General features: G+C 38.8%; 1 protein-coding gene across 1 annotated transcript; it reads left to right on the top strand.

Moving 5' to 3' along the window:
• Positions 1-2,380: 2,380 nt before the first annotated feature.
• Positions 2,381-20,469, top strand: scin (scinderin). Its single transcript, XM_054605418.1, is given in 17 exon segments — positions 2,381-2,653; positions 8,605-8,759; positions 10,427-10,588; positions 10,707-10,856; positions 11,972-12,064; positions 13,326-13,458; positions 13,560-13,648; positions 13,846-14,061; positions 15,513-15,634; positions 15,899-15,989; positions 16,482-16,652; positions 16,738-16,915; positions 18,270-18,296; positions 18,299-18,390; positions 18,787-18,864; positions 18,945-19,005; positions 19,765-20,469. Coding segments are annotated over 17 exon segments (2,175 nt in total). The 5' UTR covers positions 2,381-2,460; the 3' UTR covers positions 19,929-20,469.
• Positions 20,470-22,175: the final 1,706 nt, after the last annotated feature.

Genomic DNA, 22,175 nt, shown 5'->3' with positions numbered 1-22,175 from the left:
ATAATATTGTAATACACATAATATTTTGGACTCCACACAGACAGACTTTAACTCACACAGGATTCTTGACCCCTTGAACTTTCTAAAACTTATTGTGACATTAAGCATAGATGTTTCAGTTCTCTATTGAAGCTGTCAGTGTAATTTTGCTGTCAGTATACTTATATAATATTTATATATACTTTTTTTTCAACTGGAAGTGTTTACAACCAAATATCAACTCTGTAATATATTGTACTGTACAATCAATAACAGAGAAATAGGTCTAGAACATAATTAAGGTCAAGAGCAGTTAAGACCAATCATCTTTTTACACATTGTATGGATATTGTATGAGTCAATTCTGATGGAGTGACTGTGGATCAGTGGTAGAGCAGGGTCGTCTTCCAATCAGGTTCAACGGTTCAATCCCCGGCTCAGGTAGTCCATGTCCATGTGTCCTTGGGCAAGACGCTTAACCCCAAGTTGCTCCTGAAGGCTCTGCCATCAGTGTGTGAATGATTATATACAGTCGTGGTGGGCAGGTGGCACCTTGCACAGTTGCCCCTGTCATCAGTGTATGAATGGGTGAAAGATGACATGTAGTGTTAAAGTGCTTTGAGTGGTCGTAGGAAAAGAAAAGTGCAATACGAGTACAGTCTATTAACCATTTACCCAATGGTCAAATAAGGCATTCTAGTCTCTCCGTCTAGTCTGTTATTTCCACATAGTAGACCGCTGCTATGAATAACAAACCTTTATTATGGACGTAGTTCTGCACTCTGTACAAAATGAGAGGACTATTTTTTGGAGAAATAAAATAATTTCTGTATAATTTCATCATTTTTTTTACAATCCATCGGTGTATGAATGGGTGTGAATGATTAGAGAGATCCTGATGGGCAGGTGGCACCTTGCATGGTAGCCCCTATCATCAGTGTATGAATGGGTATGAAAGGGTGAATGATTAGTAATGTATCGGAATGGTCGGAAGACTAGAAAAGCCCTATACAAGTACAGTCCATTTACCATTTACAATATTTTGTGTCAAATTATTGATCTTTTTAATTATAATTCATGTAATAAACAGGCACCAGTGCTAAAGTTTTACAGATCGGAGTGTTGATAAGTGCAGACGTTACTGGTGGTTTTTTCACTGAAGTGAACCAGGTGATGACATCTACGCTTCTTACTGTTAAATAAATCCTTCCCAAATAAAAAGGTAATACTCTATCAATATATCTTTTCAACAAGCATGAACATGTAAATGAAAGTGAAACCTGATTCAATCGGCCCTGTCCTCAGTCTCTTATCCACAGTCGCTATGTTTACACCAGCACACTGCGCACGATCGGCCAAAAGCATTTTTTTCACAAAACAAGCTAAACTAGATGCCACTAAATGGATATGTATTCTATTATATATTATAAATACAAGCTTGTATATGGAGTATATATTCTATAATATAGCATATGATACAAGCTTGGATATGGATATATATATTCTATTGTATATCATATGATACACTGGATATGGAGTATATATTCTATTAATTATAATAGATACAAGCTTGGATATGGAGTATAAATTCAATGTAATACTATAGATAAAAGCTTGGATATGGATATATATTCTATTATATATCATATGATACAAGCTTGGATATGGATATATATTCTATTATATATCATATGATACAAGCTTGGATATGGAGTATATATTCTATTATATATATTATGATACATGCTTTGATATGGAGTAAATATTCTATTATATATGCTACTATAAAAGCTTGGATGTAGAGTATACATTCTTAATACAGCAGTATTGAATATAATATAATAATTATGATAATAAAAGCAGTAGTAGTAGCAGTGATAGTATAGAAATGGGTCTAAACATATTAATAATAGTAGTAGCAGAGGGTGTCAGGCAGGGCCAGAACAGGAGGCAAAACCACGGTCCAGGTAGAACCTGGTCATTTAGGTTTAAAACAGGCAGTCCTTGAAGTATGTTTTATGTGGGGGATAAAAAAAAACCTTCAGCAAATTACCACAAAGTGCAGAGCCAGCAAATTCCACTCATCAATCACCAGCCACCCCTTCTCTTGTATGCAAATCATTGCACTTTTTATAATTGATTTTTATTTCAATACATTTTAAATAATAAACAATATATCCACTACTTTAATCATTCTTTTTAGTTATGTATATATAATTATTTTCATTTGGTTCTTTCTTTTATTTCCTGCTGAAAAGGCTCAATTCATGCATGTGTATTTGAGGATGCTGATGTGTGTAGGTTGGCAGCATGTGGACACACCCAGTGTGTGTGTCTAAGAGCTTGAGGAAGCAGGGGCTGAAACACTGCTGCTACACACTCTGTCACTCAGTCAGTGCTCAGCAACAGAGCAGCAGTGTGTTCATACCCTCAGCCTTCCCACCATCATCCTAAGAGCATTACGCAGCAGCAGCAGCAGACATGGTACTCCACCACAAAGAGTTCACCAATGCAGGCAAGACAGCCGGCATACAGATTTGGAGGATCGAGAATCTGGAGCTGGTCCCTGTGCCAGAAAGCTTGTGTGGGAACTTTTACATCGGTGATGCTTATGTGATTCTCTACACTGTCAAACAGAAGAACAGCGTTTTCTACCACTTGCACTACTGGCTGGGTAAGTGAGTAAAGCCCTGGCGCTTCTTAATTGGGTCAATTTCTTTATTTTCCAAACCCCTCAAAAGTAAGCAAATGAGTTAATGTTGATTTGATGTAATAACCTTCAGTCATGAGAGGGAAATGGTGTAGAAAAAGTCCTCCTGGTTAGAGATATATATCACATCTCACTCTAAAGAAACACTGCAGCTTCCTCAGTATTAAGGAAAGCAATAGATATGTATTGGAGATTATAGCCATGCTATCGGGCTACGGTTTAAAGAATAGGGTTAAATATAAATATATAAACATAACTGGTTTTATCATTTAAAAACTAAAGAGCACTGCATATTCAAATAAGTTTGATGAGCTGTTAACTGAATGATATGACTGTACTTTGATAACAAATGCTGGTGGTAATATTCACATTTCTAACCAAATTTAGAAAAATTTGGCTTAAATCAAATCATTGCTTAATATACTATTTTAAATCAGCCCTGAAACTTGAAAGGCCAATGCTGACATAGAGTCGAAGTCAGAGGTGGAAGGCCTAAACCAATTTGGATGTTTACAAGCATTGTGCTTGAACCATATTTTAACATATTTCAAAATGAAGCAGTGGGTGGAGTTACACTTAAACAGGTCAACATTTCCAGTTTGACTGCTCATTCAGCCAGTTGGTCTTGGCATGCAGTGTCATAACAGCAGACAATCCTGCAAGGTGTTTTAAGTGTTTCAACAAGTGCAGACCCAGTGCACTGTTTTACCGTCAGTGGTCAAAATGCTCCAACCTTTCATTGATTGATTCCTGGCATTTCTTCAACCCTCGTACAAAATAATTTACTTGGTGTAGTAGATGATTAACTTTAAGATCAACAATTGATATATTACTAATTTCTTCCTCTCCCCAGCATTTTGTGAAAGAAGTTCATCTTTGGTATGCCCCTTTATCAGACTATAAACAAATATTTTTAAAATGAATACCTTCCTAGGAAACTTCTGGTATAGAAGGATATTGAAATTCAACAATTCTCTTCAAAATGATAATTCATTCAATGACACTATTAAAACACCAGAAAAGAACTCCTGGATGATGGCTTAAACAATGATTATAGGCTAAATTGGGAATTATTTAAATATAAGGAACAAGAAACTGACTTGATGCACAAACTTGACCTTTTAGTAACAAATGAAAATTCTTCTTTGCAAGAAGAGCGACATTACATTTATTGAGGCCTGGCAAAAAGGAACACAAATTATTGCTCTTGAGGAGGAAAAGGAATTTCAAAATTTCATTAACTGCTGTCGTTTTATGATTTAAAAAAATTCCAACTGGCAGATAATACCGCACTAATTCTCCAATGACTCAGTTTTAAGATTGAATATGTCCCAATGTGAATTTTTGTTTCTCCATAATTGTGATGATTCTGTAGTTGGAAATACAACAAAAGGTTTTTGGCAACCTTTGGAGGTCTTTCTTTTCATTTAAATTGCAATTTTTGCCAAACAGATTACCTATCAAGTTATGCAAATTCCATCAGCATAGCTTGGTAGCTATGTTTTGTCCACAATTTCTCACCTCACAAGACTATTCTCTGGAACAACTGCAACATACATACCAGAAACAAATCCTTGTTCCTTCCAAAATGATTTAAAAAATACATAAATCCTATTCTCAAGCTTTTTGATGAATCTTGTAATATGATGTCCTTTGAACAATGAAATAAATTTTTTTAAATTAAATATATTCACCAAACCTTTCAAAGAGAGAACAAAACTATACCTAGAGGTCTTAAATTGTGAACATAAACTGGATTATTTTATATGCCAAATTCACATTTATAAACAGACATTCTCACTCCCTTAATTTTTACCTTTTCTCTTTCTTCCAATTTAACTCTCTTATTTTACTGACCAACACAAAAAAGTAAAACCATCTTGGAAAATAGGTCAGAGGCTTAAGGCTTTAGAAGGGACTTTTGGATTGTGCCTCAAGCTAACGAATTAAAATAAGGCAAAGTGGACAATACGGAGGAAGTCGGTGGTCTCCGGGATGCCATGCTATCCTTAGCAGATCAATGTGATCAACACAGTTTACCAATGGATACTATTATGGGCTGTATTAAAGACTTTTCAGATATACTCGGACTGAGAGATGTGCTCTTCACATTCTGCACATTGATGACCTAGCTTTAAATAGTATGAGACTGATTGAAAACCGTGTTCATGTGGAAGTTGTCCAAGAAGATGCTACGAGCACAGGTGCAGATCGCACATCTCTGGATATTCCAGGTGATATGCTTGCTAACTTTGTGTCGTCTGGCCAATGAGCTGAGAAATCATGAATGTGTTTGGTGTCTCATCCTGCACGAATCAGAGGTGATTTGCAGAAGAAGGTCTAATGGTATGCTCATACCAAACCCAAAGAGAACTTTTCTTGCAGCGCAATTACATAAAACATTACATTCAGATTCTCCTCCTGATGTCCTGAAGTTGTTTAATCGGAAATGGTGAAGAGCTGTCTCTGGGCACCAATTGGCACCCATGAGCTCTACAAGACCTCTCTTTTCTACAGAAACCAGAATAAACTCTGTATATAAATGTGTATGTGGCTTGCACAAACTCACTATGTCTATGGTATAAACAATAACGTTGTGCTTGTATTTCTATGATGTTATTTTGAATCCTGATGGATCAGGTACAATGTTAGCATAGGCTAGCACTAATTGATCAGAATTATATTCAGAAAACAAGCATTTTAAGTCTGCTTGTTGTCTTGTGGCCAGACCTAACAAAGCATGAATTCAGACTATTTACAAATCTGCATTATTATTTAGTTTTTTTTCAGCATCCTTTCTTATCAGTTTATTGCAATTAAATTACAGAAAAACCTGTATATTTTGGTTTCATATAGCTGTAGTTAACCAGCCGACATGTGGCTTGGTGAATAAGGTTCGGTGAAATTCACAGAGGGCCTCCAGATGATGTTTTGAACCCAGACACGACAGCATTTGGTGTCCGGGGTATCTAGGACATCGACAACATCTAGGCCCCATACCTCCCCGGCCCGTCTAGCTCAAGTGTCACAATAAACACAAACAATGTGAACCATGTCAACCTCGCACAATTAATGCAATGATCAAATTTGCTTTGCATTTGGTGTGAACACAGCATTAAGTTGAGGGAATGAAACTGAGATAATGTCACACAAATGTCTTGACTGGTGGGGAAACACATTTGCAATACATATATTATCATGTAACATAATACAGAATTTAACCATGTTTGACTAACAATTATTTAATCTTGTATATATGATACAAAGAGATGGAAGGAATGTAAGTTAGTTGGACAGTTATTCGTCAACAGTTAAAGTTAGCCAAAAACGTTAATGTTGACGAAAGTTAGGTCAGTTAATATTAACAGCTGTTCTGACAGATATGACAGGCATCTGTTTGTATTGTGTCATAATAGCTTTTTAGATCAATTTGATTTGCTAAGGAAAGTATGGCATCTCGAAATCCTATTTTCATTCAGTAATTCTCCTTCTTCAATTTTCCCCTTTTTCTACTTTTCCTTCTTTCTTCTTCTGCTTCTTCTGTTGGCAAACCAGCTTAGAGGACTTGGAGTTTTCAACCAGAATGATGAAATGAGATGAAATAAAAAGAGCTGGGAAATAAATTTGGCATTATGAAATAAAAGTCCCCTGAAATTAAGCTCCAAGTGGCCATTCAAATATTTGTTCTTAAAAACCCATAGGTTTGAATTATTTGAATATCTATTTTGGTGCATTGTGTCCATAGTACCCGTGTTCTAACTGGCCACAAGCAACCCAGCACTGCACAGCACGATGCTCCGTTTTGAGCTGAATTTTTGGTCACACGCCCTGTTTCTATTAAAGCACTGCAATGCGCGAGGAACACCCAATCTCTGAACGTGCATCTTTAGATGTATCAATACACACTAACACGCCGTGTTATGCTGTTAGAAGCGTAATATGCATATAATGCTATTTAAGTCCTTGCTTTTGCCTATATTAACAAAATACGGCTTTGAAATGCATACATTGTCCTACTGAAGAGCTCTGAACACAAAGTACACACATACAAACAGAACTGTAACATTTAGAATTTAGGTTATTAAATTTAGAACATAGTGCATCTGAGGTTTTGATCAGTGAATGTATTTCCTTCCTGAAACTCTCTTCATTTCCTCTGAGGGTAGAAAGTCAATACGACTAAGATGTTTTCTGGTTCTTGCCTTCTAACTGAGAATCCATCAACATTAATCATTCACTGTTAGGCATGCAAATGGCACCTTCACACACATCCTTCCTGTCACTCTGTACCACAAAAAAAAGATGAAGCACTTTTCATGCCTCATGCAGTTTGTGTTAATGCAGAATGACTGTGAGGAACGTTTTGCTGGCCGTGCTGTCAGCCACTAACACTAATAGGCTGAATTCAGATCATCAGTCAGAAAGGATGAGAGCCCAATGGGGGTGTTATTAAGAAACGTGTTGCAAATGTAAATAACCTGTGCAAAAGCAGACGTTTGGCAAATGTTGCTTTAAGTCTTTAAGGCAAGCCTCAAGTCCTTGAAGGTAAATTCCAGGTTCCTGATTGTTAACTATTAAATGACATGGTGGAAAATCATTTTCTTTCCCAAACTGTGACCTCCTTAAGTCCTTAAACTGACATTCACATGCAATGTCTGTCTGGTGTCGTTGTGTTAAATTATACACAACCCACATAATCAACTTATGTAATCAATGTACGTATGTAATCAATGTAATCGTAGCTAGGACAGCTGTTGTATTATAAAGCCATAAAGTCTGCATGGAGAGGAGGTCTCTGTGGATGGGTGGTTCAGAAAACACTGGACTTATACCCAGAAGACTGCTGTTTGTGTCTGTGTAAATCCATGTAAATATGTAACTTCCATAACTAAATTTCTTTGCTTAAACACTTCAGGGGTTTGTACAGACACACTGATAGCTTGTGTTGCTGGACATTCATATTAAATAACAAAAAAATAACAAAAAACGTTTCTAAAGATATCATACAAACCGTTGCATGCAGATATGTTGCATACATTTTTTCTTTAGAAAAATTGATTGTGTATAGATAACTGAGATACTTTGCCGAAGCGCCACATCAGCACTTTCAGCTGGCTTTCTAAGCTTGTCACCACATGGTATAACAATAAAGGTATGTTACTATAGTAAAACATGCTCAGTGTGTTTGAGGATGAATAGACAGACTCCAGGTTAAGCTGAGTCTCAACTCTAATTGTGTGACTTACTTCTGATTCATCTCAAGTCACAAGCTCTGAAAAATGGCACCAACAACGACACAAAAGTTTAGAGCTAGCCTAGCTTGGCATTAAGGCTGGAGAAACAGCTAGCCAACATATCTTAAGTTGACTAATCAACATAATTAGTTTAACATACAAACAAAATGTAAAAATTACATTTTGTGGTTTCAGAGGGAGTTATGAGCCGCAACTAACTGTGCAGCTTTTTGAAGTCTGATTTAAAGAGTGAAGTTTGGTACCACCGTGCCTCCACAGAGACCCAAACCAAAACCCATCCTTACTTACTGTATCCTGCACTAGAGTCTCAACAATTGTTAGGTGGATAGATTTTTTTGTCAAGAAATAGATCAATGTGTTGGTTTTTGGTTTAATTTGCACTCTGTTAGAAACCCAGTTAAACTGTACAACCAAGAAATGAGTCTTAACTTTTTTTTTGTGGATGCCTATCCTAAATAAGCTTTCTTCACAAACTGAAAAAATGACCTAAGTACTAATGTGCATGTACATAAAGTGAATGGACCTGGTGATTAAATGGACTTTCAGGAGTGTTGCCCAGCAAATGCCTTCCAGAAGAGCACTGGAATCAATGCAGAAGCAATTTGATACATCGGTAATTTTGAATTGTCCTTCATTTGAGCCTGTGCTTGTTCTTTAAAGGAAAAGAATGCAGCCAGGATGAAAGTACCGCTGCAGCCATCTTTACTGTGCATCTGGATGACTACCTGGGCGGAAAGCCGGTCCAGTACAGAGAACTGCAGGGGGTCGAGTCAACAGCCTTCGCCAGCTACTTTAAGGGAGGGATTACTTACAAGGTATGGATCATAATCATTACTGGTCTGTAAATGCAATTAAGTGACTTGTGCTGGACATCCTCTACAGTTGTGACTCTACTCTGAAATATAGTTACTGTTATACCCTTAACTGTTATATTTGCTTATGCCTTTTTACTAAATAACACTTCCCTAGGGGGTCTGCGGAGGTACTGCAGGGGGTCCGCGAAATCTTTGGTTAATTAGACAATTTTTCATATTTTTAAAATGTTTTTTTCGCTTAAAAAATGGGTCATGAAATTCACGGTGACATTTTTGACACAGTTTGGCAGTAGGGGAAAGATGATTGAAATATAAATTAAATCTGCCCATTCGATTTTCATATTTCTTATGTCAGGTAGACATCCTCCAGAGATCACAAATATAGACAGCATATTTATTTTCTTACAGGTTCAGAGGTGCAGATGGCTGTAGTCTTTGTGTTGTGTTCAAGTGCAACTGACCAAGAGATAAGATTTAAACTATAGTTGACAATTTTCGTATATTGCTAGGTTTGCTATCTATCTGTCTGTCTGTCTGTCTGTCTGTCTGTCTGTCTGTCTACATATGTCAGTGTTGGTCGGTCTGCCATTTAGGTCAATAATGGATGGATTGTCATGAAATTTGGTACATTCATGATCCCCAGAGGATAAATCCTAATGGCTTTGCTGATCCCCTGACTTTTCCTCTAGCTATGAAGTTGACAGTTTATATTTTCCTGTGTAAAGTCTCAACAGCTATTGGATGAGTTACCATGGAATTTGATAACGCCCTTAGTTTTCATTCAGCACATCAAGGTTTTCATACATCCAGAGAAAAATCTCATCTCTGCTCAATGGATCGACACATATGGTGCATATGTAAGCACTTCCTTATCACACTTTGGAATGATATACGATTATTTTCAAGGAGAAGTAGAGGAATGAAAAAAACTGAACATCCGCTTACTTGGAACATAGTGGAATTCATTTAACACTAATACTAATCATAGTACAGTTCTTTGTTCTTTTTACGTATGCTGTCCTTTAAGTTGGGAATCTCAGTGTCTAATACTTGCCCCTTCAATTAATTTTTTTTATCTCTGAATAGATAAACCAAATAAAAAACAAACAATGTGCATGTACCCTGGGAGTAGATTCTTTTGCCTTTAAATGGAGTGTGATGGGATCACAGCACCTATCTGTACTATGTGATACGCAACAAGTATTCCCTGGAGAATGGAATACCTAAATCATAAGTTACTCGACAGTACGTCAGCACAGCCTGGAGCTGCTAGCGTTCGCTGCAGACTCTTGTTTTAATACTGTCATCTTGGGTTAATGGAGAGTTATAGAGTGTCATCATTCTCTTAGTACAGTACTGTACTCCCACTGTACTCTAGGGTGTTGCAATCCGAAAAGTAAAACTGGAAAGAAAAACACTTCATTTTATTTTTAAAATCAAAATTACTTTCTTGCAATTTTAATGAAAATTATTAACTTAATAAATATTGACTGTAGGTGTTTTAACCGGATCATCATGACTTAACACAGCTGTTTTTTTTTTTCCATAAACCTGTTTGCAGTATTATACTTGGCTAAAAGCAACAGTGCCTAAATGGACAGAAGAATACGTAAGTCTAAAGTAAACAGAGAAATGGAAGAAGGATGACAGTGTTCTTTTCCCCACAGACAGGAGGTGTGGCCTCAGGTTTCCACCATGTGGTCACCAATGACCTTTCAGCAAAGAGACTCCTACACATAAAGGGCCGGAGGGTCGTGAGGGCCACCCAGGTCCCTCTCAGCTGGACCAGCTTTAACAGTGGAGACTGCTTCATTGTTGATCTCGGAGATGTAAGAACACAGTATTTTCTTGCTGTGTGTTTGCAGAAGGAGGGTTAATCAAACTGGATAGACAAGTTTGAATGTTGATAGTGATTCCCTGTCTGTCTGTGTGTTCACCAATCTGTAGAAGATCTATCAGTGGTGTGGAGCCAAATGTAACAAGTTTGAGCGACTGAAGGCGGCACAAGTGGCCAGAGGTATCCGTGACAACGAGAGAAATTCCCGGGCCGAACTGATAGTTGTAGAAGAGGGAAGTGAACTGTCCAAGTTAACTGATGTGAGTCTCTCCTTTTTCTCTCATTTACATTTCCCTTCTTTTTCACAAATGTGTCTCATGATATGTCTGCACAAAAAGAAAAGAAAAACTATTGGGTGTGAACCGTAGACTGAATAAAACATAGACATAGTATCCCATGACGTCACCCATAGGTTACTGAAGAGCCGAAATGGAGCTCAATGTGGGCTCAAAGGGGTCCTAGCTGTCGCCATTCTGGCAGTGACGACACATCTTAACTCCTGGCTAATCCACAAATGGGCAAAGAATAGGAGCATGGATGAAGCTGAGGTGGGCCGAATAAAGCCTGTTGCTGAAACACGCCCAACTAGGTCGAAGAAAGTTGGGCTACAATAGGAGATGATTGCATTGGAAAATTCTCCAAACACAAACACGTTAAGTTTAGTGACTTAAAGTAGCCTCAAAGCAGCCACACCCTTATTATGCATAACTTTCAGCCTTATTATTATCTAAAAAGGTGAGTTATATAAAATTCAACCCCTGCACAGTTGTCATGGACATAGGATATTAGTTATAGAGCCCAACCATTTTAGTACCAGGCTGTAGATATGGTTCTATCTACTGTAAAGTTTGGCATTTTAACAAGGAGGCCCTTACACATTGGTTTCATTTTTCAGCCTCACAGATTGTAATGCCCTCGATATACCTGCTGTATATAACTTGACAGTCTGATAAATGCTTCTCTAACACCAAGACTCTGAATACGGTTTTCCCTTCTCCATGGGTTTAATGAAGTAGCATTATTAGAGTTGTCCCGATGTCAGTATTGGGAATGTCTACAATACACCTGAAAGGCTGAATCGGGTATTGGTAAGTATGCGAGTGTCTGTAGTGATCCAATATCACGTTATCATAACACTTTTCCATATCACCCCATCTGTACATCCTGTCTGATCTGTACTGCGTATGTGGAACTCTCTACAGAGCTGAGAAAGAAGCACGATGGCTCATTCTTAGCTCCAGAAAAAGTCTTTACTGCTTCCAAAATCGATGATGAACTGGCAGTAACAAGTGAACCATCATTGTCCCTGGTATCGGGACTGAAAAAACGTTATAGAAAAATCTATACTTGTTATATCATTTTTTCGCACAAACAGGTCCTTGGAGTCAAACCAGAACTCTCAGAGGGAGATGTCGATGATGATACAGAGGCAGACCTGTCCAACAGGAAAATGGCTAAACTATACATGGTATGGTATTCACTCATGCAAAATATCAGACATTCAATTCAACAGAACAATTTAGAAAGGATTGGCTGGTTGGTTGACTTAGCAGGAAGGGAAAATAACATAAATACCATAATTACCAGTATACCTGTTAAGTATATTATTGATTCTTTGAATCACATAAAATTAGACACAGGAATCTTATCTCATGCAGTTTATCAAGTAGGGTGCTTTTCCGTCACATGGAAGTCCATTATTTACAGTTATCTAAAGCTGCATATTATCATACAATGAAGAGTTCTCTTGAAAATAAGACTTGGCAGCTGCCTGGTTTGGATTCAAACCCTCAACCCTTTGCTGCGTGTCAACCCCCTCTATTTCTCCCTTATTTCCTGAAATTCTCCAGCTGCTCTAATACAAACAATAAAAGCTTGAAATATATCTTTAAGAAAAAACAGGGACAAGCTCTTTCTCTGCTAACAAGCTTATTATATCTTTTGAATAAACTGTCAGTAGAAAAGCTTGTTAGATTGGACGCTAACAGGACAATCAGCTCAGCTAATTATATTGTACCACTCACTGATGTCTCAAAGTTTCCTTCAATCTATTCCTTTTGTGGAGCAGTACATACTCTGGATGGTGAAACATATCTCATAAGCTACGATTTTGGACTTTCCATCCCTCAAAGGTCAGCAGAGTAAAGATGGCTTGCTACTGGTCAATGGCACAAATTTGTGGGACAAAGTTTCCGAAAGTTGGCGCATAAATTTGTACAGATTAACTTCAACTAATCATGCCGGTTCATTGGACTTAATGATGGTGCTTTTGATGCTCTTTTGCATGTCTTAAAACAGGTACCTTACACGTACATAAATGAGACGACTAAACTTCATCACGCTGACTAGTCCACCTCTACAGCCTAGTTGTGTATACTCACGCTCATGTGATTGTGTAGTAGTCTAATTATAGCCTTATATTAGCTTTTTACATCGGCCAATAGAATTTACATCTGCATTCACGCATCAAAAATCATAAAAGTAGTGTTCTTTTGTGAAGATTATCTTGCAGAACGAAACGTGTGTATTATAAACTTGTGTTTGTAACAAAGCTTATTTTCTGCAATAATCCAAAAGCCATCTGAAAAATCCCATTGGCTTTGTGTCAAGGGAACTCGTGTGATGCTCTGAAGTTGGCCTACAAAATATGTCATGCCTGCAGCCCTCTATTGGATACATTCTCTCTTTGTTATACGGGCTTGGTGATTTTTGTGTTTGTGTATTACCAGGTTTCTGATGCGTCAGGGTCCATGAAAGTGACCATTGTGAAGGAGGAAAACCCATTCCTCCAGACTGACCTGCTCCCAGATGAATGCTTCATTCTGGACCATGGCAGAAACAAGATGATATTTGTATGGAAAGGTAATCAGACAGCGTTTCAGCATCTGCTTTGATGGTGTATTGTCTTTGTGACTGTGCAGAAGGTCATTCAACATGGATTTCATCTAATCTATCTCAAACAGGGCATAATGCCAACCCCAGTGAAAGAAAGGAAGCAATGAAAACAGCTGAAGGCTTCATCAAACAGATGGGGTACCCAGCAAACACACAGGTTTACTTTCATTATTACTTTTCTATTTTATTGTTTGTATTTTTTAAAGAAGTGCTCTATTACAGGTTATGGGGGGTAAACCTTAAAACTGTTGTCAAATATGTTTGATTATGTTTTTTTTATTCTTTCAGTGAGCAAAAATACTGGGCTCTTGCAAGAACTGTTCCCCTATGTCATGAATTAGTTTTGTCCTGCAGATCCAGGTGTTGCCAGAGGGAGGAGAGACTTCCATGTTCAAGCAGTTCTTCCTGGGCTGGAAGGACAGGGACCAGAGTGAGGGTTTTGGGAAGGTGTTTGTCACTGAGAGAATTGCGAGGATACAGCAGGGGGAATTTGATGCCTCCAAGCTCCATGAGTCCAATCACATGGCAGCCCAGTACAACATGGTGGATGATGGGAGCGGACTAACACAGGTGACTGAATACACAAGAAGTTAACTTCTAAAACCACACTATGGTGCAAGTTGAAGAAATAACTCAGAAGCCCTGACTTCGAGTCCCAAATGTCTTAAGTCTCTTTGGGGCACAAAGCAAGCATTTTGTCCTACCTCTTTCCTCAAACAGGCATTGCTCTTAAGGTGTTTGTTTAGCTTTAACTTTGAGGGAAGTTCTGTAGTTACTGGGATACCAAGGTGGGAGAACTGGGATTTCTCCTATGAGCATGAACTATAAACAAAACCTTTTTGGGTGTAAATTGTGTTTTTGAAGTTGGTGGAGACCAAACAAGACCTAAAAGGAGAGTAGATATACATGAATTGATCAGGTGGACTCTAACATGACTCCAGTGGCATGAAAATGTTGCTCTTGGACTTCTTGATGTTGGCAGATATTAGACAGAATTGTCAACTAGTTTCACTCTGTTTACATCCTCAGTCTGACATTGCCTCCATTAATCAATTTCCTTGGGGATCCATTTTGTTAAAATTATGACTAGAGACTGTATCCGTCAGAATCTAATGCGTTTTAAGTCGACAGGTGATGTGTTGACATGACAGCATACTTTGTTTATGGCGCTTTAAAGTGGAGCGGAGGGAGTCAAAAGAGAAGGTTTGCAAACAGAACTAGCCTATGATGTCGGGCGATATTAAGAAAAAAAATGTTTTTATTCAAGGGGGTCATATAAAATTCAAAACTATTATTCAGCAGCACAAAACAACAAAAAGAGGCCATAGAGTGAAGGATACAGAGATGTCAGGGTAATTCCCCCATATAGACCTGCCGTCTAGTCTGTGAGGATTTGTGTAAATGTTTTAGATTACTCATATGGTTGAGGAAACATAATGTGTTTTGGATAAGTGGCAGTCTGATCTTGACGTTACAGTTACAAACAAAAATGAGGAAGAAGAAGAGAAGAGTAGTGTGACCGTGATATGCCAACATGCGCCAGCATAAATGTGGTCTGAAATGGTCTCCATTGTTAATATTACTCTTCCGCTTATTTATCGATTACTTTTTAATCAAGAAACTGCCTTTAATGTCACAATCCCAGACCAATCAGTCGACTCCAATCAGGTGGAGTGGGCGGATGATCTTCCAACAGACAACTGCTTGCTTACAATTTTAGCAGTAAAAGGCTTTCTAAGGTGTATGTCAGATTCGGTGTTTAGACCTTGATCCGCTGCCCCAAAATGACAACATTGTGGCCCCTGGTGGAGAGAGGATTGGCGAGTGTACTTTTGCCTTGAACCATAACTTAATCTGAATTCATTATAATTTATATAATCTGAAGATTGGCTTGTGATTAATAAACTAGCCCAATGAGAAAGCATTATGCACCTTCAGCATAATATGTTGCCATAATTCTCACACTGAAACTATTCTTACATGGGGCTCTTAAAGTAGTGAATATTGTTTCCATCTTTCAGATCTGGAGGGTGGAGAGCAATGGCAGGGTTCCTATCGACCCAAAGGGCTACGGTCAGTTCTATGGCGGGGACTGTTACATCATCCTGTACACTTACGGGAAGAGGCAGGTCATCTACACCTGGTACGTCACCCTTCACTGAGCTGGTTTTTCATAAGCAACAAAGAGTGTTACTTCCTCTGTGATATGCTCTGATGCTTCCTGGTTTATGTTGATTATATCTGTGGTTTATTACTGCTCTGTAGAGCTGAGGGGAACAGCAGGGTTCATCATTCTCTGTGGGATGTTCACCAAGATGCCTGTCACATCACAAATATTTGCTTGTCTCATTGTTGATGGCTTAAAGGTTTACTCAATATCATGTCACATGTCTCATCTGGCCTGTAGGCAAGGAGCCAGATGCTCTTTGGATGAGCTAACAGCTTCTGCCTTCCTGACAGTAGAACTGGATCGTTCACTGGGAGGGCATGCAGTGCAGGTACAGCCAGTAACAAACGAAATGAACAGCACATGCAATGGATGCCTGAAATACAGTAGCTCATGAATCTGTCTCTTTGCCTAATTAAGTCAATGCTTTGTCACTATACAGTAAACCAGTAAGCTACATGCCGAGAAGTTCTTAGTTCATCACAAACCAGCTGTTTTGGCTGCAGTTTGGTTCATGTGTTAATAAGTAGACTACAGAAGTGCTTGTAGGTGGATTTGTACAGAGCCAGGTTAGCTAGTTCCCCTTATTTCCAGTGTTTATGCTAAGCTAAACTAACTGTTTCCTTGGTTGTAGTTTCAAAGCAAATAAGCGTATATTTCCCAAAAGGTCAAACTATTCCTTCAACAAAAACAGCAATCAAACATCACAATACAATAACACTGCCGAAAGTTAAAAAAAATCAAAAACAAAAAGAAAGATAAGGTTTTGGAATGAATTTTCTTTTGAATTGCAAATACAGATTTTTTTGTGTGTGTCATTCAGGTCAGAGTGTGCCAGGGTAAGGAGCCCCCACATCTGCTGAGCCTCTTCAAACCCAAACCCCTCATTGTATATAAGAATGGTACGTCCCGCCTCATAGGCCAGACCCCCCCACCTCCAACCCGACTGTTTCAGGTACGACGGAACCTGGGCACCATCACCAGAATCGCTGAGGTGAGCATCTTCTTGCTGCATGGCAGTAGATATTTAAAACGGGCATTTTGTCGCGTAAAGGTGTTGAATGTGTCCTATGTTTCAGGTTGATGCCAGTGCATCCAGTCTGAACTCTAATGATGCCTTCCTGCTGAAGATGACTGATGGCCGGGGCTATCTTTGGATGGGCAAAGGGGCCAGTAAAGAAGAGGAGAAAGGAGCTGACTACATGAGTAAAGAGCTGAACTGCAGCAGCAAACACGTCATGGAGGGAAATGAACCAGGTCAACATCTACATTTCACTTACTTACATTAAACACAAATACTACCACATACTAACACAAACACCTTCTGCTGATGGTGGAGTTTGGATGATGTTGAAATTCAAACTAACAACATGAGTGACAGCTGTGACTGACAGCCAGTAAAACTAGTACTAAAATACATCTGTAAACTCTGCCAGCATTGGTTATGCATGGTTAGCAGCGGGTTTTTGACTGTCAGTACAGAGCTACTGTAGCAGGTTGTAATGCTTTAACACAGGATGTGACAGACAGCTGAACTAGTCCAGCCCTGTATCTGCACTTATATGCATTATATGTCTATTTATCTCAGAATTATTTATACTACATAGGTGAACAACCTTGCATATTTTGCAGAAAAAAAAGAATAATACCTCTGTCACCAAGAACATAAGCAGGAATTAGAAGAATGTGTGGTATATGAAGTCAGATGGCAGCTGTGTAGTAGCATTCCTTAGAGTTACTATGATAAACTTTTAACTGGTTATGAAACCAAAAAGTCTCAATTTAATAATGATCCTCTATATTACCTACAGAAATAAACGAGACCATCAGAGAGATGATTAGCTATTTCTATATAGTTATTCTTAATGCTTGTCAACCTGGCCAGCGGGGCTAATTCCTCGAAAGGAAACGATATCATGCAAGTTAACCAGACACTCCCCCAGCACTGACTTCAGCACTGACTCCAGCGGGGCCTCCAGCGAAGACCAGCCCCCTGCAGACAAACCCAGATCCTGCTTAGCTGTGGGGAGGAGGATAGCTCTGCGTCAAGCAGCAGCGACTCTTCCTCTGGCAGATGCAGTTCTCCTCCTTGCTGCTCTGTCGACCCCTGCTGAGAGCCAACACTGACACCGTGCTGCTGGAGGCCCAGGCCGTATTGCTAGGCCCGCTGGAGGGAAGGGAGGCAAGGGAGAACCACAACCAGGACTGACCAGGGCAGACATTAAAACCTTGCTGCAGTAAAATGAGAGGTATTCTTAAGGGATTCTGGTGCCCGAAAACACCATCGCTTTTGTCCGCAGGGACCGCCAAAATCAGCACAAAATAAAAGATCCTCGTAGTAGCTTTAAAACATACTGATCCTCAAGGTAAAACACCTCTCATATTAAATGATGAAAAAATGAAATAATTGAATCGTCGGTGGAGCTGAATGCTGGCCTATGTGATACAACAGAGCAGGGATCTAGCAGTTAGGGATCTGGTACGGCACCCACCTGTCACGCAAAGCGACCATACCCTTGATTATGCTTAACTTTAAGGCTTGATATAATTTAAACAGGGGAGTTATATAATAAATTGTCAAATGTCATTCAGTGTGAGTTTTGGGTTGCAGATGACTTCTGGGCAGCATTAGGGGGAAGACAGAGTACCAGACCTCAGAGAGCCTGGACAGTCAGACCATCACTCACCCTCCTCTTCTGTTTGGATGTTCCAATAAGACCGGCAGGTTCATAGTAAGTATTTCACCTACGTCATTACCGCTTTTTCATAGAATTAGATTTATTTTTATACTAAACCATGTAATTGGATTAAGTAAATGTACATCTGATGAGTGCTTTGTGCTGCTATGTTCCATTGTGTATACAAGGGCGTGATAGAATAAGTACATTTGATAAACTATGTTGAAGACCTAGTGAGTCAGCCGTTCTTTCATCACTCCCTCATCTAAATTATGCTTTTTATATATATTACATTAGCATGCACTTTTGAAACACATTTCTCAATAAAGGTTACCTGTTATGTTTCCTCATGTGATCAGTTGAATCCCCATTCAGTCTGTGAGGAACACTGCAGTGAGTGGAATGAGATGTTGTGGAGCAGTATTGTAACCAGTGCCATTATGTGTTCAGATTGAGGAGGTTCCAGGAGAGTTCACACAGGATGACCTGGCTGAAGATGATGTGATGCTGCTGGATGTGTGGGACCAGGTACTGTACGCAGCTGTAGCAAAGGTTAGGTCATCTCTGGACAAACTCTGCAGTCACTCTAACACAATCTTCTGTTGTAGGTGTTTGTGTGGATCGGAAAGGATGCCAACGAGGTGGAGAGAACTGAATCCGTCAAATCTGGTGAGCTTTGGATTCTTAACTAATCTCTGTGTGTTGCTGTTTTAGCTGTGTTTCTGCACCGACTGTTTATCTTTATGCACCCAACTCTTAATAATTTCATAACAACAGCAAATACACATAGTAATTCTGTTTTGCAGATTTACTGGAAATTCGGTTAAAATGTGCTTCACATTTGGACAGAGCCTTGATTAATGATTTTTTTGAGTATCTAAGAAGATAACAATTTTTCCTGAACCTTGACCAAGAAGCCTTAACTATACACCACATGGACATATGACCCAAACCCTGGTCATCTTCTGTGTAGTGTCATTGGTTTGGATTTTTTTTAACTAATCTGATGGCAATTATGTTTCTCCAAATCACATTTGGTTAATCAAATTGGTAGTATATAAACTTAATTTGTAGGAGATAGGGAGACACTGAAAACTACTGAACCACCATGCTTGCATGCACTAATTGGTTTAATAAACTGTATTACCGTCAGCTGTCAGTCACAGTTTGCGAGCCTGATCAGTAGGACTGAGTCTGAGCTGAGTCTCTGCAGGGTCCACAAAACACACACTCCTCTCTCATCCCTATCATGTCTATTAGTTGAGTATCACCACAGAATTTTTCTACATTGAATTTCACATGTATAAAACATGTACCTCTTACTGCCACATGAGGTCACTACTAACATGTGACACTGACTTCTTGGCAATACCACCCAGGTACAGCAGTTTGCTTCACCTTAACAGTGAATGTTCTTCTCCTCTGCAGCCAAACGGTACATAGAGACCGACCCGAGCGGACGGGACAAACAGACTCCTGTGGTGGTGGTGAAACAAGGCCATGAACCTCCCACCTTCACAGGCTGGTTCCTGGCCTGGGATGCCTCCCACTGGGACTCTGTCACCTGGAGCATGAAATCCATACATCTTTAGATTCACATTATACAGATAAATTGATCCACACAGGACAACTGAAATAGGTTCCTTTATATAACTAGTGTGATAAATAAAGAAATCCAGTTGTTTGTAATCTTGTATTTTACCACATGCAGGCACAACTTTTACATTGACATGAAATGACAAACTGTCAAAAGTTTGGCGTCCAAATGGATCTCTGGTCTCTGATTTTTCATTTGTTGTTGGAAATACTGTAGCTACTTTGGAATCATTCTTATATAATCATTTTATTTGACATGCTGTTTGTATCCAAACCTACCCCAAAAAGTTAAGAGATAAAAGACATGCGACTGATATTGATCTTCTAATCTCACTGGTGGTAAGAAAGGGAATGAGCGTATTTCACAAAAATGTTCTTTTAGAGCAGTCTGTCATTTCTGGAGAACAGTATATTTTCTTTGTTGATGGCTCCCTCTTGTTGGATTGGGTACAAATCCATTATAATAAACTAAGTAAAATCCATTGGGAAGACCTTCATCTCTCACCTTTATTTGAGATTTAAAAGCACTTGATAAATGATATATAACTCCCTCTAATGTATTTGTATTTCTTAGGTATTTCATGTGATTATCAATATACTGTATATTTGAATCAAGTTCTTACTTGAATCATATCAAATTACTGGCAACATTGGGGTCATAGGTGTTACAATTACACTACCAGGTGCGTCAACTAGAGGATTTGCAGCATTAGAAAAGACTCCTGTAGGCTGTAAGCAAGCTGGTCATGGTCAACTACTCAGCACTACTGATTGAAATTGTCATCCCAGTCTCACTACCTCTTACTGCCACATGAGTTCACTGTGTGACATGTGAAAATGATTTATGGGAACAAACACTCAGATGTGTCAGTTATTTGCTGTGATTTGACCTTTATCCTTTGCAGCAAAACAAAAAATTGTATAAAAGTATATTGTCTACTTTGCAGCTGGTTTTGCAGAGTTTTGTGTTTGATTAAAATCTTCTTAATTTTACCCTGCAGATTGGAGAACAAGTCAGGCAAGCGAGTATAAGTATATTGGTCTTGTTCATGAGTGAGGGTAAAATCAAGGGTGAGATCGACAGACATTTCGGTGCGGTGTGTTGTATCCGACCGTTGGGGTGAAGAGGGAGCTGAGCTGGATTTACCAGTCCATCTACATTCCGACCCTCACCTATGGTCATGAGCTTTGGGTAGTGACTGAAAGAATGAGGTTACAAGTGGTCGAAGTGAGCTTCCTTCGTTATACTGGCTGGGCTCAGCCTTAGATATTAGGGTGAGGAGCTCAGACAGTTTGGAATAGAGCCGCTGCTCCTTCCTGTAAAAAGGGGCCAGCTGAGTTCGTTCAAGCATCTGATCAGGATTCAATTCATTTAAATTCAATTAAATTCAGTTAAATTCAATTCAATTCAATTCAATTCAATTTAATTTAATTTAATTTAATTTAATTTATTTCGTATAGCCCAAAATCACAAATCACAAATCTGTACAACATACAACATCCTCTGTCCTTAGACCCTCACATCGGCACAGGAAAAACTCCCCTACAAAAAACCTTTAACAGGGAGAAAAAAGGAACCTATGGGAGAGCGACAGAAATGCAATAGATGTCCTGTGTACAGAATGAACAACATAACAGAGTTACAAAACATTCAATGTATATAACACAAATTATTCATACACAATGCCTATAAAAGGTATTCACCCCCCTTGGATGTTTTCCCCTTTTGTTGCTTTTATACATGAAATCATGGTCAATATAATTTGGCTTTTTTGACAAGAATTTGCAAAAAAAGCTTCTTTCATGTCAAAGTGAAAACAGATTTTTACAAACTAATGTCAATTAATTAAAAATATATAGTGTAAAATAAGTGTTTGCATAAATATTCACCCCCTTTAAAGTGACTGACCTAATTCAACAGAGGTCCAGCTAGTTGACGCCAGCAGTGTCACAATTAGTGAAATGGAGATCACCTGAGTGCCGTTGATGTGTGTCAAGTGATTGTAGTATAAAAACACCTGTGTCTGTGAGGTCCAGTCTCTGGTTCATCAGTATTCCTGCTACAATTGCAACATGAAGACAAAAGAACACTCCAAGCAACTCAGAAAAGATCATTGAAAAGTATAAGTCAGGAGTTGGCTACAAGAAGATTTCCAACTCACTGGACATCCCACAGAGTTCAGTTAAATCCGTCATTAAGAAATGGAAGGAGTATGGCACTTGTTTAAATCTGCCTAGAGCTG

The sequence above is a fragment of the Anoplopoma fimbria genome, chromosome 10 (genome assembly GCF_027596085.1).
Source record: "Anoplopoma fimbria isolate UVic2021 breed Golden Eagle Sablefish chromosome 10, Afim_UVic_2022, whole genome shotgun sequence".
NCBI classification, from domain to species: Eukaryota; Metazoa; Chordata; class Actinopteri; order Perciformes; family Anoplopomatidae; genus Anoplopoma; species Anoplopoma fimbria.
The sequence above is the reverse complement of the archived record's forward strand: the minus strand, read 5'-3'. Positions and strand labels throughout refer to the sequence as shown.